The sequence below is a fragment of the Tiliqua scincoides genome, chromosome 1, assembly GCF_035046505.1.
Source record: "Tiliqua scincoides isolate rTilSci1 chromosome 1, rTilSci1.hap2, whole genome shotgun sequence".
NCBI classification, from domain to species: Eukaryota; Metazoa; Chordata; class Lepidosauria; order Squamata; family Scincidae; genus Tiliqua; species Tiliqua scincoides.
The window spans coordinates 299,320,545-299,334,856 of NC_089821.1; the positions used below are offsets into that span (position 1 = coordinate 299,320,545).

General features: G+C 40.1%; 1 protein-coding gene across 1 annotated transcript in view; it reads right to left on the reverse strand.

The window, feature by feature from the left end:
* Nucleotides 1–14,312, reverse strand: part of DEGS2 (delta 4-desaturase, sphingolipid 2) — a 47,758-nt gene that overhangs the window by 17,323 nt on the left and 16,123 nt on the right. Inside the window, exon 2 of the mRNA XM_066612243.1 lies at nt 7,481–8,223. Coding sequence (XP_066468340.1) covers nt 7,481–8,223 — 743 coding nt within the window. The remainder of the gene's footprint in view (nt 1–7,480; nt 8,224–14,312) is intronic.

Below are 14,312 nucleotides of genomic sequence, written 5' to 3' on the forward strand. Positions count from 1 at the left end.
AGACATAGACTTCTTTATAAGCATATAGAAAATTTTATTTACATGCTATTTACAGATTAAGAATAGATTTGGATGGATACAGGTTCTAAGTTACCCCATGGTGGATCTTTGATTTCTTCTTCCGAACCACACCCAAAACTCCTATACTTGTACTCCTATACTTCTACTCCTATACTCCTATACTTTTGTATGCAGCTGTATGTATATTTAACTAAAACAATGAGTTTTAACTACACTTTCCTAAGTACACCTTAACTTTTTGGTATTAAAGCTTTACTAACTCTAGTGTCTTGCATTGCCTTGGAAGGTACATTCTTGATACTTGGGAGACTAACTATGAAAGAAAACCTGTCATGATGACAGAAACTATAGCAAGAAAGAGAGTTGCTATATCAATGGTGTAGCTTAAAGAATACAACGCAACTTTTAGGAAGTCTCTTGTAACATGCAAAGCTGCTATTGATAGCAGTAACTGAGATATATGTTTAAACACATGTTTCCTTGCATAAAGTGCAATATCCTTAGTGAATCAATATGTAATTTTAATATTTGAGTTCGTAGTACTTCTACATTTGTCAGACTATGCAGATTTTGCTCATGCAACGAGCATCCGTGTCACCTGATGCTGTGCATCTATGGCTGCTTATACTTTAAAGGCCTTGTTATCTAAGCCAACTTAAGTCTCTTCAGACATAAGTTGTCTTTAGATTAGTGCCTTAGTTAGAAGCTAGCTCATTTTATCGCCGACACAATGCTCAAATGCACACTATACAACTCTTTAAAAGAGTAATATTCTGTAAAGGAAGTACTTCAAACTTTGCAAATCTATTTTTTTAACTTTAAATAATACTAAGGACAGACTACTTTATTTGTGAATAGTGTACTTAACTAAAGCTTTATAAAAATGCTTTTTTATGTAGAGATACTCTAGAAGTGTTTGCTAACTTTATAAAAAAAATTATAGGACTTTATGAAAAGAAACTCATACCTTTGTATAGGTTGACTTAAGGTAGCACAAGTATGATGGATCAGACAACTATCGAAGTTACTCACACTCAATTAAATAAGGAATGTCTTGCAAAACACTTTTTTTTGGGAAACAGGGAAACACGTCTTAAGAGCTTCTTCTTTTACTTACATTTACTTACACTTGCAGTGTCTTCGGATTTTACTACTTCTTTTAACTTAGGTGTGATAGGTGTGCAATAGGTTAACTACGTTTATGTATTTTTTGCTTATTTTTCTTTTATTGCTCTTTTGAGCGATTAGAATTAAACAATAACAATTTGGTTACACTTCAGGCATTCTACATACAGCTTAACTCTTACACATTTATTTATCAATAAGAAAACAACAACATTGTAAAACATAATACAAATTAACATAACAAACAATCATGAAATATGAAATGTGAAAAATGTTGGAACAGTAAAAAACATTTCAAAACATCACATCACAACAGACTACAAACACAGTTGTAATCATTAAAGAAAGAGTCTATTAAGAAATTATTTGGAAAAGTCTATGTTTTGAAATAGTCCATTAGAAAAGTTTAAAGTAATGCTCTATAGGACATCTGTTTTAGTAATCTTTTCCTTTAAACAAAGTCACAAAGTCTATGTCATTTTTACTGTTTGCAGGTAGTAGTTTATTCTAAATTGATAGCTCTTAAGCTTCATGATTATTTTTTTACACATAAGCACTTGGTTTATCTGAAAAAGAATTAGCTCTAACATTAAAAACTGAAAACATTTCACTCTTTTTTATATGGCTGGCTTTGCAGGCTTCAGTTTAAACTTTGAAATAAAAGGAACTTTTTTTTTTTTTTCTCTGAGCGATCTTGGCCAGAAACTTTTGGCTTATTTCTTAGAACTTCAACACAGAACTTAGATTATAAAAAACTTCGGTTTACATATAAGCTTCTGTTACTGCAAGCATACAAATGAACTTATAAGAAATAGAACACAGATCAAAACAAACTTACTTAAACTTATTCTTTTTGTACTTTGTGAATGCATAGTGCTGCTTGTTCAACTTTGGAACGTTGAGGTTATTATTTTTCTATTATTTTAAAAATTATTTACTCAAATCACCTTGCTTCTGCATTTGCAAATTTTCTTTAACCTTCTTTTTACATACTTGATAAGCCTGTTATTATACATGGTAGAAAATAAAAGAAAATACAAACGAAAACACACATATGCTAAATGGCAAAACACAGTAAAATTAATTACTTCATGTAATACTTAATCAACTGTATACTGCCAGCAGAAGCGTCTTTCTGATGGCAGCATCATAAACAACATAACAGCACAGTGGCACACTAATAGAATAGGCCACCCAGGTACTAGAAGAGAACTGGAAGGGGATACTATTTGAACTTAACTAAGATAACAATAAAGTAGCATAGCAAGGAAATTTTTTCTTCAGAGATTATTACTTTTTTAATTATTATTTTAATTTACAATTTGAATGTGCTCTAAAAAAAATTTCCTGTAGTTAGCTTACACAGACACTGTTAACACATATTTATACTGTTGTGCACTTTTAACACAAAGGTAACTTTTGATAGAAATTGTAAAAGGAATTTAAAGACTTTAGGAATAGACTTTAACACATGGGAAACTTTGGGCTCCAAGTGGCCTGCTTGGAGACAGGCTACACAGCATGGCCTCTCTTAGTTTGAAGAGACACTTTGCTAACAGACTGAGGCAAAAAGACAAAGAAGGAAGACTTATAACTAGGGAGACAGACCAAGGACAGACTACACTTGCTCTCAGTGTGAAAGAGACAGCTACTCCTGAATTGGCTTTTTGGTTACACTAGACACTGTTTTAGAACTACTCTTCAGAATGCGATATCATAGTCTTTTAAGACTGAAGGTTGCTATAGTAGTAACTAAACATACAAACTATTTGAGCTTTGCATTTTTGCAACATTAGCTCTACACATTCAAATGCACACAAATTAATTCACCCTTTCTTAAAATCAGCACCTGAGCAACTGGCAAAGACTAGATGTGGGGCTGATTTGACAAGGATACACACAACAGAGACACAGTCTAGAAATCAAGGGATAAAAATTTCAAGGGATAAGAAAGGAAAGTAGGACTGTAGGACTGTCTTTGGGGACTGGGTACAAAACTCAGGTTTGGAGTGCAGCTAAAAAAGAAGCTGCTATGGAATTAGACACACGCTCTGAAAGGATCGATTCAGGGTCTCTAGAGCACAAAGGCTTTCCAGAGGTCTTTTTGCTGCTATCTTCTTGCTATGCTAGGGAAGGGCTTTGGAACTACGAGGGTCTCTGGACTGTTGGGCGTGTGCTATGCTGGTCTCAGTTAAAATTTACTGGTGGGACTTCTTATTCTCCTTTTGGTGGAGGTTACCTTTGAGGCTACCCTGCTCTTTGCAGGGATTCTGGTGAGATTTTGGATTTTTATGTCATTCTAAGTTTCTGCACACTCAAGCATATTATTGTACAGCCCACTTGCACAACGTTGCATTAGTTGCACTGCTGGTGGCTGGCTTCACCTTGCTTTACAGCAAAAGCCAACTATAAGAACTTGCTAGCAATCTGTTACTACAGCTCTGGCTGCTGCTGCGCTTATGACAGTGACGCTGTAGAAAAATCTAGGTTTGAGGACCGGGGTATGAGGGGACAGTATTACGTATGACACGCACACTGGCGTACATTCAAGATTAAACAATGAATAAATCATAGACTGCGCAGAAAAGAAAAATTCTTACCCGAACTGAGCAGACCATAGTTAAAAATAGCTGCAACAGGGAGCTTACGCAACTAGTCTGGGAAATTGCCAAACAACTGGTGAACACCCAGACAGCTTAACTCAGCAATTTCAGCTAAACATGAAATAAACAGGCAGCATAGAGTCAAAATCATACTGAGTTCATTACTTAAGTTCACAGTCACTTTGGAAGTGACGCTTACTAACGTTTGCATAACAATTAGCAATTCTTGTGAGGGAAGAACTTTGACAAAGAGCACTTCATAATACTATAGCATATATTATATTTACTTTATTACTCTTATTCTTACACTTCACACATGTCTATGGACTTCAAACAATCTAAACACATTACTTACACATCTGCACCTATAAATAGCATATTTTACATTACACATGCTTATAATTTACAGCTTTAATGTACATGCAAAAGAATTAAACATTTTATACTTACTTCAGACTTTTCTCCATTCCGAGGTTTTTAACACTGAAAGCACTTACAATACAATTTTACCTCTCTTTTCTTTAGATGCTACGACAGCCTTACTACTTCAGGTACTAACTTCTGTTAGATCTCATTGTTGAATCAACAATGGGCACAGTGTTTTTTTAATTTTTTTTAAACTTTCTTTGTATTTGCTCTTCCTAAATTCTTACTTTGCCTCATATTTTTTTTTAAACTAGCATATAAAAGCACACAGCTCTGTTAAATCACTCTGGCTTAAACAACACAGCTTTAGACAGGAAGCAGATTCACTGACTATTTTTTAGGAGAACTGCTAAGTTGCTACGCTGCTAAAGCGAATTTTTGACTACAGAAACTGCTTGAGTTACTCTAATATTTACAAATTTAAACTCTTTCTCTGTCTCTAAAAGGACAGTGAGCACTAATTAAAGATTGCTTACTAACTTTCCCACAAGTATGTCTACTACATACAAGGGTCTAGACAATTTTTTTTTAAACTTGTTTCACCGCAGTTCTGGCCACTCAGAACTGGAACCTGTCTTACTCAGACAGTTACCGGGGATATACACACTTGTCTTTAAGGGCCTTTATTTACTTAACAAGGTTTACTTAAGGTACCCAGGACAAGGACACTTGCTCCTATTGTACTCTTTCTTTTTTGTGGTAGGTACCTTGTACATTACTGTACTTTTGTACCCTGTACTTACTTTGAGGTCCACACCCTCATGCAGCAACTCCACTGCAGCAACTCCACTGCAGCTCCACTGCAACAACTGCACTGCAGCTTTACTGGTCGACCAGACAGACAGACACTTAGACAACACTTTTACATACTTACTTGCTTGCACTACTTACACCAGTAGACATCATGTGCAATCAGGGGAGAAATCATCATATACAGGGAGAACTTGTATCCCATGTCTTTTCTAATTTAAGTTGCTTGTTTTTTCCTAACTGCTTAGCAGAGAACAACCAGAGTCCCATCTGGGTCAGCCAACTGATAGAGAGATTTCTGGGACTTGGTCTCTGGGTCAAATTGCTAAGCAGACATAGACTTCTTTATAAGCAAATAGAAAATTTTATTTACATGCTATTTACAGATTAAGAATAGATTTGAATGGATACAGGCTCTAAGTTACCCCATGGTGGATCTTTGATTTCTTCTTCCGAACCACACCAAAACTCCTATACTTGTACTCAATGAAAAACAAGTGACCCATGTGATATTCATGTCACTTCCCTCTCCTTATTTAGCATACTAGTGCATGGTACTAGCCCTCACTAGAAAATCCGTTATCCATGTATAAAGAAGTTCTGGCTTGCACTTTGATTTCACAACACCTTAGAATGTTCTTTTTGGGAATGCTATGACACACATGTTTTTCTCTGCAGGTCATCTTGACATTTTCTGCCTTGTTTTTAACAGAAAGACACTATTCATTTTTTCCTAATGTTCCTTCTCTGAGAAAAATTAAGTTAACCCCTAAAATCTCTAACAAGTGGTCTGTCCTTAGTATTATTTAAAGTTAAAAGAATGAATTTGCAAAGTCTAAAGTACTTCTTTTACAGAATATTACTCTTTTAAAGAGTTGTATAGTGTGCATTTGAGCATTGTGTCGGCGATAAAATGAGCTAGCTTCTAACTAAGGCACTAATCTAAAGACAACTTATGTCTGAAGAGACTTAAGTTGGCTTAGATAACAAGGCCTTTAAAGTATAAGCAGCCATAGATGCACAGCATCAGGTGACACGGATGCTCGTTGCATGAGCAAAATCTGCATAGTCTGACAAATGTAGAAGTACTACGAACTCAAATATTAAAATTACATATTGATTCACTAAGGGTATTGCACTTTATGCAAGGAAACATGTGTTTAAACATATATCTCAGTTACTGCTATCAATAGCAGCTTTGCATGTTACAAGAGACTTCCTAAAAGTTGCGTTGTATTCTTTAAGCTACACCATTGATATAGCAACTCTCTTTCTTGCTATAGTTTCTGTCATCATGACAGGTTTTCTTTCATAGTTAGTCTCCCAAGTATCAAGAATGTACCTTCCAAGGCAATGCAAGACACTAGAGTTAGTAAAGCTTTAATACCAAAAAGTTAAGGTGTACTTAGGAAAGTGTAGTTAAAACTCATTGTTTTAGTTAAATATACATACAGCTGCATACAAAAGCCTAGCAAAGAAGTTCAAACAAATACGTATGTCCCTAAATCAGTAGTATAAAAGTGTGACCAAGATAAACACCGAGATGTTTATTTTGGTCAAGAAAAAAAATGAAGGATTGTTAGAGATTTTAGGGGTTAACCTAACTTCTCTCAGAGAAGGAACATTAGGAAAAAATGAATAGTGTTTTTCTGTTAAAAACAAGGTAGAAAATGTCAAGATGACCTGCAGAGAAAAACATGTGTGTCATAGCATTCCCAAAAAGAACATTCCAAGGTGTTGTGAAATCAAAGTGCAAGCCAGAACTTCTCCATATATGGATAACGGATTTCCCAGTGAGAGCTAGAACCATGCACCAGTATGCCAAATAAGGAGAGGGAAGTGACATGAATATCACATGGGTCACTTGTTTTTCATAGAGTACAAGTACAGGAGTTTTGGGTGTGGTTCGGGGAAGAAATCAAAGATCCACCATGGGGTAACTTAGAACCTGTATCCATCCAAATCTATTCTTAATCTGTAAATAGCATGTAAATAAATTTTCAATATGCTTATAAAGAAGTCTATGTCTGCTTAGCAATTTGACCCAGAGACCAAGTCCCAGAAATCTCTCTATCACATTCTTCCATCAGCAGTTTACTGTTTATTTGACTAAAGTAAAATGCAGAAGAGACAGAACAGAGTGGCTAAGAGACAGAGCTGCGAATCAGAACTTCTAACCCTTAAAGGGCTGTGGAAGGACTACATTAAGAGAATGCACATGAAGCATTTTGAACATTCTGTATTTCTTATACCATTGCCAACAGTTATGACCTTGTAATTTTTTTTTTTTTTTCTCCACATATACACAAAAGCGTATTTCATAAGGCCTGAAATGTGTTTTTCTGTGGTGGGGCTAAGCTTTACAGTGGTGGGTGGATGGATCTCACCTGAGAACTTTTCCTTATTTCATTACATACATTGTGATTGAGCTGACCTGCCTGCTGCGTTCCAGGATGGGGAGCAGAGTTAATTTCAGAGTTACATTTCTGTAATAAGCAGCGTGCAAAAAAAAAAGATTCCTGAAGCACTAGCAAAGTTCAAATTTTGAAGCTTACCATTGGCAGTCTACTTCCAGGAATGCTGGGAAAATCATGGTGTTCCATATGATAACCAACATTAAAGGTGATCCAGTTGAGCGGACCATAGTATGAATATGTTTCATATCCTTTCAAAAACATATAATGTTCTGATATGAAATGCCCAGAAATGGGGTGCACACCCATACAAAGTAGCGATCCTGCTACTAAATAAACCACAGGTTTCAAACCCCATAGGGAGAAGATGACAATGTCCACTGAGAACTGTACCACAGCATTAAATATTTCCATCTGAGTTATCGGCTTGGGGTTCACATATAACGGCCTCAGCGCATAAAGAAGTGGTTGGATAAAGAGCCAAATCACTTTCCGAAATGGGGTACAAAAGAACCAGCCTTCAAAGTCAGTGGGGATGTCCACATCCAAGCTGTGCCCACCAAGGTATCGATGGTGGTCAATGTGGTACTTCTTAAAGGAGGCAGAGTAGGGGACTCCAACCGGCAGGTTGGCAAACATGGCGAACCATCGATTCCACTTGGCTTGCTTGTTTCCAAAGGCGACATTGTGAGAGATGTCATGGATCGCTAGAGTCAGGGAGTGGTTGATGCAGCCCCCAAAAGCATAGGCCCAGAAGAAAATCCATTTCCAGGATAAATCCTTCACGAGGAAGCAGGCTACAAGTTGGGTAAGCACCATTCCTGTCACAATCCATTTGATGACGGGATCTGGTCCCATTAAAGACTTGATGACTGGATACTTGGCTGAGGGGGAAAAGTAATTTCAGATTAAATATACGTAGTTAAAACAGGCTTGCATCGTTTCATAGACATAGGAAGCATAAGACAATCTAGTCCAGGGATGTGAAACTTAAGGCCCACGGGCTGGATATGGCCCACAGAAGCTCTTCATCCAGCCCCCATAATTGGGCTCTCCCAGCAACACGGACAGTTCCTGGTTAATTAGATCATTCATGGTGCCTGCTGAGGACCAGAAGTGCTATTCGACCCACAATATGAAATGGGTTTGACACACCCCTGATCTAGTCCAATCACTCCCTCTCCCCCCAACACCATCTAGACCTCAATGTGACAGAAGTAGAGAGCAGATGCACAGCAAAGCACATAGTTCCCAAATAGTCAAACCACATGCAACAGGTATAGCCCCTGAAAGTCACTGGTCTGCCCATCCTGGAGACAGGTGATGGTTGAACTCTATGTATTGATTATTTTTCAATCCACATCTCTTCCATGAAGCTCAACATAGCATCTCACAGGTTCCCAAACAGATCATTGACCAGACCTGCTCAGCTTCAGCAAAGTGGATTCACTGTATGCTTACATCACACTCTTGAGCATTCTAGCAAGGGGCCCGAAGACCCAGACTGTCCAGCAATATATATCTATTTGACAAGGCAAAAGCATTCAAACACCACATGGAGACAGGTGCCTACATTATTCATTATCACTGCTCTCCCAGATGATATTGTAGTATGTGAAAGTAACAGCAGAATTTGACAGCAAAATGCAAAGTTATAGCAGAATCCTGCTACTAAGAAATTTCAAGTGCTACAACAAAACCACTACCTGCCAAATGTCCCATGCCCTTCTCCACTTTGTCATCTAAATACTGCATTACCCCTCTGTTTTCCTACACAGCCCAACATTTTCCCATCATTGTTCAGCACAAGTTAAAATTTGATTTCCTAAAGAGGAGCTATAACTATTAGAGAGATGTTAAGCATGATGATTTGTGATGAACTAGCCTTGACTATTACTACAGGTAGACCACAGCTGCGATACAAGGACATCTGCAAGAGAGATCTGAAGGCCTTAGGGATGGACCTCAACAAGTGGGAAACCTTGGCCTCTGAGCGGCCCGCTTGGAGGCAGGCTGTGCAGCATGGCCTTTCCCAGTTTGAAGAGACACTTGGCCAACAGCCTGAGGCTAAGAGGCAAAGAAGGAAGGCCCATAGCCAGGGAGACAGACCAGGGACAGACTGCACTTGATCCTGGTGTGGAAGGGATTGTCACTCCCGAATCGGCCTTTTCAGCCACACTAGACGCTGTTCCAGAACCACCTTTCAGAGCGCGATACCAGAGTCTTTCAAGACTTAAGGTTGCCAATACAATATATAAGCCTTGACTAATTTTCAGACCAATCCTAACTAATCCCCTTCCCATGGTACACATGCTGCATCCTGCGGGGTGGGCAGTCCTGCAAGTCCACTCAAGGTAAGAGAACATTTGTTCCCTTGCCCTGGAGCAAGCTTCCCCTGCCCCATTGGTTCTCCTTGGAACTGTGCCAGCTATTTTGCTGGTGCAGAACCGAGGAGAGCTCACCCTCCTCCCCACCCAGACACTCCCCAGTTCCTCCCGCCATCCACTCCCACTGCCAACTTACCAGTGCTGCCAGCAGGAGGCCCTCCCACCAGCCCACAAATGTGGCCTTCAGCCTTGCTGCACTGGTAAGTTGGCAGTGGGAGTGGATGGCTTATGCTGCTGGGCTGGCACTTTCACCAACAGAGTGCACGGCCTGCTGGAAAAACGCTTACAGCACAATACTATGCATGTCTACTCAGAAGTAAGTATAATTGAATTCAATAGGACTTACTCCCAGGAAAGTGTGCATAGTATTGCAGCCTTAGCTAGGATTGGGCTCTTTGTTAAGTCCCTTGCACCATTTTATGGAGATAATTGGGATATGATCCCAAAAAGGACATAGTGGAAATGGAAAAGGTGCAAAAGAGAGCGACTAAGATGACGACTGGGCTGGGGCACCTTCCTTATGAGGAAAGGCTCCGGCGTTTGGGCCTCTTCAGCCTGGAAAAGAGACGCCTGAGGGGGGACATGATTGAGACATACAAAATTATGCAGGGGAAGGATAAAGTGGATAGAAAGATGCTCTTTACACTCTCACATAACACCAGAACCAGGGGACATCCACTAAAATTGAGTGTTGGGAGAGTTAGGACAGACAAAAGAAAATATTTCTTTACTCAGTGTGTGGTTGGTCTGTGGAACTCCTTGCCACAGGATGTGGTGATGGCATCTGGCCTGGATGCCTTTAAAAGGGGATTGGACAAGTTTCTGGAGGAAAAATCCATTACGGGTTACTGGCCATGATGTGCATGTGCAACCTCCTGATTTTAGAAATGGGCTATGTCAGAAGGCCAGATGCAAGGGAGGGCACCAGGATGCAGGTCGCTTTTAATCTGGTGTGCTCCCTGGGGCATATGGTGGGCAGCTGTGGGATACAGGAAGCTGGACTAGATGGGCCTATGGCCTGATCCAGTGGGGCTGTTCTTATGATAAGAGTTTAGGAAAACCGATAGAACCCAACTTTGATCTAAAAGCCACAAATTAGCTGTCTGGTAGGTAAGGGGAGACTGGAGGAACTAAATTTAGGCCCCTAAGTCTATCTTGCAGACAGCTGATAGGTGAGATTTTAGGTTGTTTGGTTTTGGTTTTTTGTTTTGTTTTAACTTCTATAGATGCAGTTCCTCAATCTGCTCAATCCAAATGCCCAGCATTATTCACAGGATCCCATCTGTGAAATTCTGCAAGCCAGGAACAGATGGAGCTCTGTTTTAAACCACTTTATAGTGCTTGATCTCAGTACCACAACTGCTCATACTGGGTGACAAGTTCTCTTTCAGGGTGAGCATCTAGCCCAAGAAGCCAAAGTGCAATCCTGGCGAGAACACTGAACATGAACCAGGAAGCCCTGGGTTTGAATCTCCATCCAGTTAAGAAGCTCAGGAGTCATGGGCCAGTTTCTCAGTCTAGCCCTCCACCTGAAAAGACTGTTGCAAGGCTAAAATGAATAACCTCACTGATCTTGCGTTAAGGTCCTTGGTGGAAAGGTGGGATACAAAGGTGAGAGATACATAAAGACTTTCATCTTTCTTTGTCCCTCAACACAAATTAATTGCTCTATGGCTAGAAGAAACTAGATACCACAAGGCAAATTTCAACAATATTAGGGCACAATTCTGAAAGTGCCCTGGGCCACCGCCCACTGGTGCATGCCAGCGAGGGTGGAGGCAGACAGGCACACAGATGTGCGCCAGCCTCCACAGACCAGCCCAAGCCCCGCTCCGCCAGGGTAAGCCCACACTGGCCAAGCTAGGCTGGTGCTGGGGTCCGGGGGGTGTAGGGAGGCATTTCAGGGTGGGGGCAGGGCAGGCAGTGGGCTGGTCTGTGGGCAGGTGAGGGGTAAGCAAGGGGCAAGCAGGGGGCAGGGTCATTCACGCTGGATCCCATCCCCATTCCCAGGCAGCTTGGATCTGCACCAGATCCTGAGATGGCGCAGATTTGAGCAGCCCCATTGGGGCTGCTGCTGCTTTATCTAGGGCAGGGGTGTCCAAAGGTTTTGGCAGGAGAGCCACATCATCTCTCTGACTCTGTCAGGGGCCCGGGAAAGAAAGAATTCATTTACATTTAAAATTTGAATAAGTTTACATAAATGAATATGAATATGTTAAATAAATGAATAATAAATGAATATATAAATAAATTTATATACATAAATTTAAAATATAAATTTATGTATAAAATATGTATATAAATAAATTTATATACATAAATTTATATAAATAAATTTATATACATAAATTTATAAATTTAAATACATAAATAAATACATAAATAAATGAATATGAATATAAAAATATATTAAAGATGAACTTATGTAAATGAATGAAGGTCTTGCAATAGCTCAAGCCCTATAAAAGGCCTTGCACAAAGCAAGGCTGGCCTTTCCTCTGCTGCCACTACTGCATCACAGACATGAAACAGCAAGCGGCGGAGGAAGCACTCATCCCACAGCTCATGCAAAGAGGTCAAACAGTTGCCTTCATGCTTAGAGCGGTTGTGTCGGGCCAGTGTGGGCTCCAACAAATCTCTGGAGGGCCAGAGGCTCATTAGAGACTGGGGGCTCCCTGAGGGCCACATTGAGAGGCCTCAAGAGCCGCATGTGGCCCCAGGGCCGGGGTTTGGGCACCCCTGATCTAGGGTAAGGGGAAGCAATTCCTCTTGCCCCAGGCTGAGTTGCTCTCCAGCCCCAAACCTGCCTTGGATGCAGGGCAGGCCCACCGGCCTGCTTGCTCCAGGGCAGGTTAGGGTTGGGCTGTTAGAGAAACATACCTGGAACCCTTGAAGGGGCTTTATAAAGAAAGGCAATTCATTATATTTTAACATATTTGAATTCTGTTAATAACTTCAGATAAGCAGCACTGCACTTTATACTTGGGCTGATAAGACAAACAACAAACAAGCACTTTGTACTGCAAGTCCAAGTACAAACAAGCAAGCGTTCATAAAACACAGGAGGTCTATCCACAATTGTACTATTTTCCAGCTGCATCACTGTCAGATAAGAACAGGGCAGGTCCTGGATGCTGCAAACACTGGAAAAAAAGAAACAGCTCCTGAGAACAAACAGTACTTAGGTGTTTTCCCGTGGTCACATACAAGGGCAAGTCTTTCTACAAGGGACAATGACGACCAACAAATTCTGTGTCCATTTATCAATGGCTGCTAAGCAGCCTCCCTTACCCACTGTGGTGGAACAGGAAAGAATTAAATTTTCCCATGGTCCTGATCCCCACTGTGACAGCTACTATCTAAAAACAAAAGCATCAGGACCAAACTGCATGTTTACTGCAGCATTTACTTGGTGTAAAAACCTACGTTCCATTTTTGCCTCAGCCATGGATCCATCTGGTCTTTTGCCAGTCACACAGTTTTAAAAATTAACTAACCTCACAGGCTTCATCATGTAGAGGCAAAAGAAATTACAAAAACTTTTTCTGCAAATTAAAACAGCGTTGAATCCAGGAAACAAAGAATATTTTAGATACAACAGCAAACAGATTGTAGCGACTTCATATAAGCCTGTGGAAGAGACAAAATAATCTGTGCGTGCAGCCATCTATGCTGCAATCAAGCCAGCACATGGCAGAATATGATACAGGGCAGGGAACATCTCCCTGTATCCATTTTAGATTGTAAATTTCCTGGGAAGAGAGACCCACCCAAATAGACTGTGTGGTTCTGTAAGGTGTCATGTCAGTAAGAGAGCAGTGAAGAAGAAAAAATTACCTCTTCACATATGCACCTGTGGGACATTAGCTGCTACTGATAAAACACAAAAAAGGTCTTGGAGTCATGGTGGATGAATAGCCTCAATTAACATATTGGCCCGATGTGCAGCAGCTGTGAAGGCAGCAAATGCCATAGGGTGAATATGAAAGGGATCAAGAATAAGACTGCTGGTATTCTATTGGTCCCATATACATCTAGGGTATACGTTTGGAATATTGTGTACATTTTGGTAGCACGTCTCAAGGAGCACAAAGCAGAGCTGGAAAAGCTGCAAAAATGGGCAACAAAAATGATCAGAGGCTGAAACAACAACATTAAGAGCATTTTAGTTCCGGGAAAAAGTTGATTAAGTGGGAAACACAATTGATACCTATAAAATTATGCACTGTGTGGAGTGGCTCTTCTTCCACTAAATCCTTCCTAGGACACTGCATAATTTGTCTGCAGAATACAGTCATGGACTGTGGTGTCAGCCACTAGTTTTGATGGCTTGAAAAGGAGATTGGACATGTTTGGAGGAGCCCCAGCCCATTAATTGTTTAAGGTGCTCTTCTCTGTAGTTTTTCCAGTTCCACTATAGCCTTTTTGAAATGTGGTAACAAGAAATGGACACAATACTCCAAATGTGGCCTTCCCGTCAATTTGTACATCAGCACAATAACACTGACTTGCAATAATTGTAATCATAGTTAGGGTGACCAAGGTCCTTTTTGTCCAAACCCTCAAGCCTGCATTTAGTCATGTTT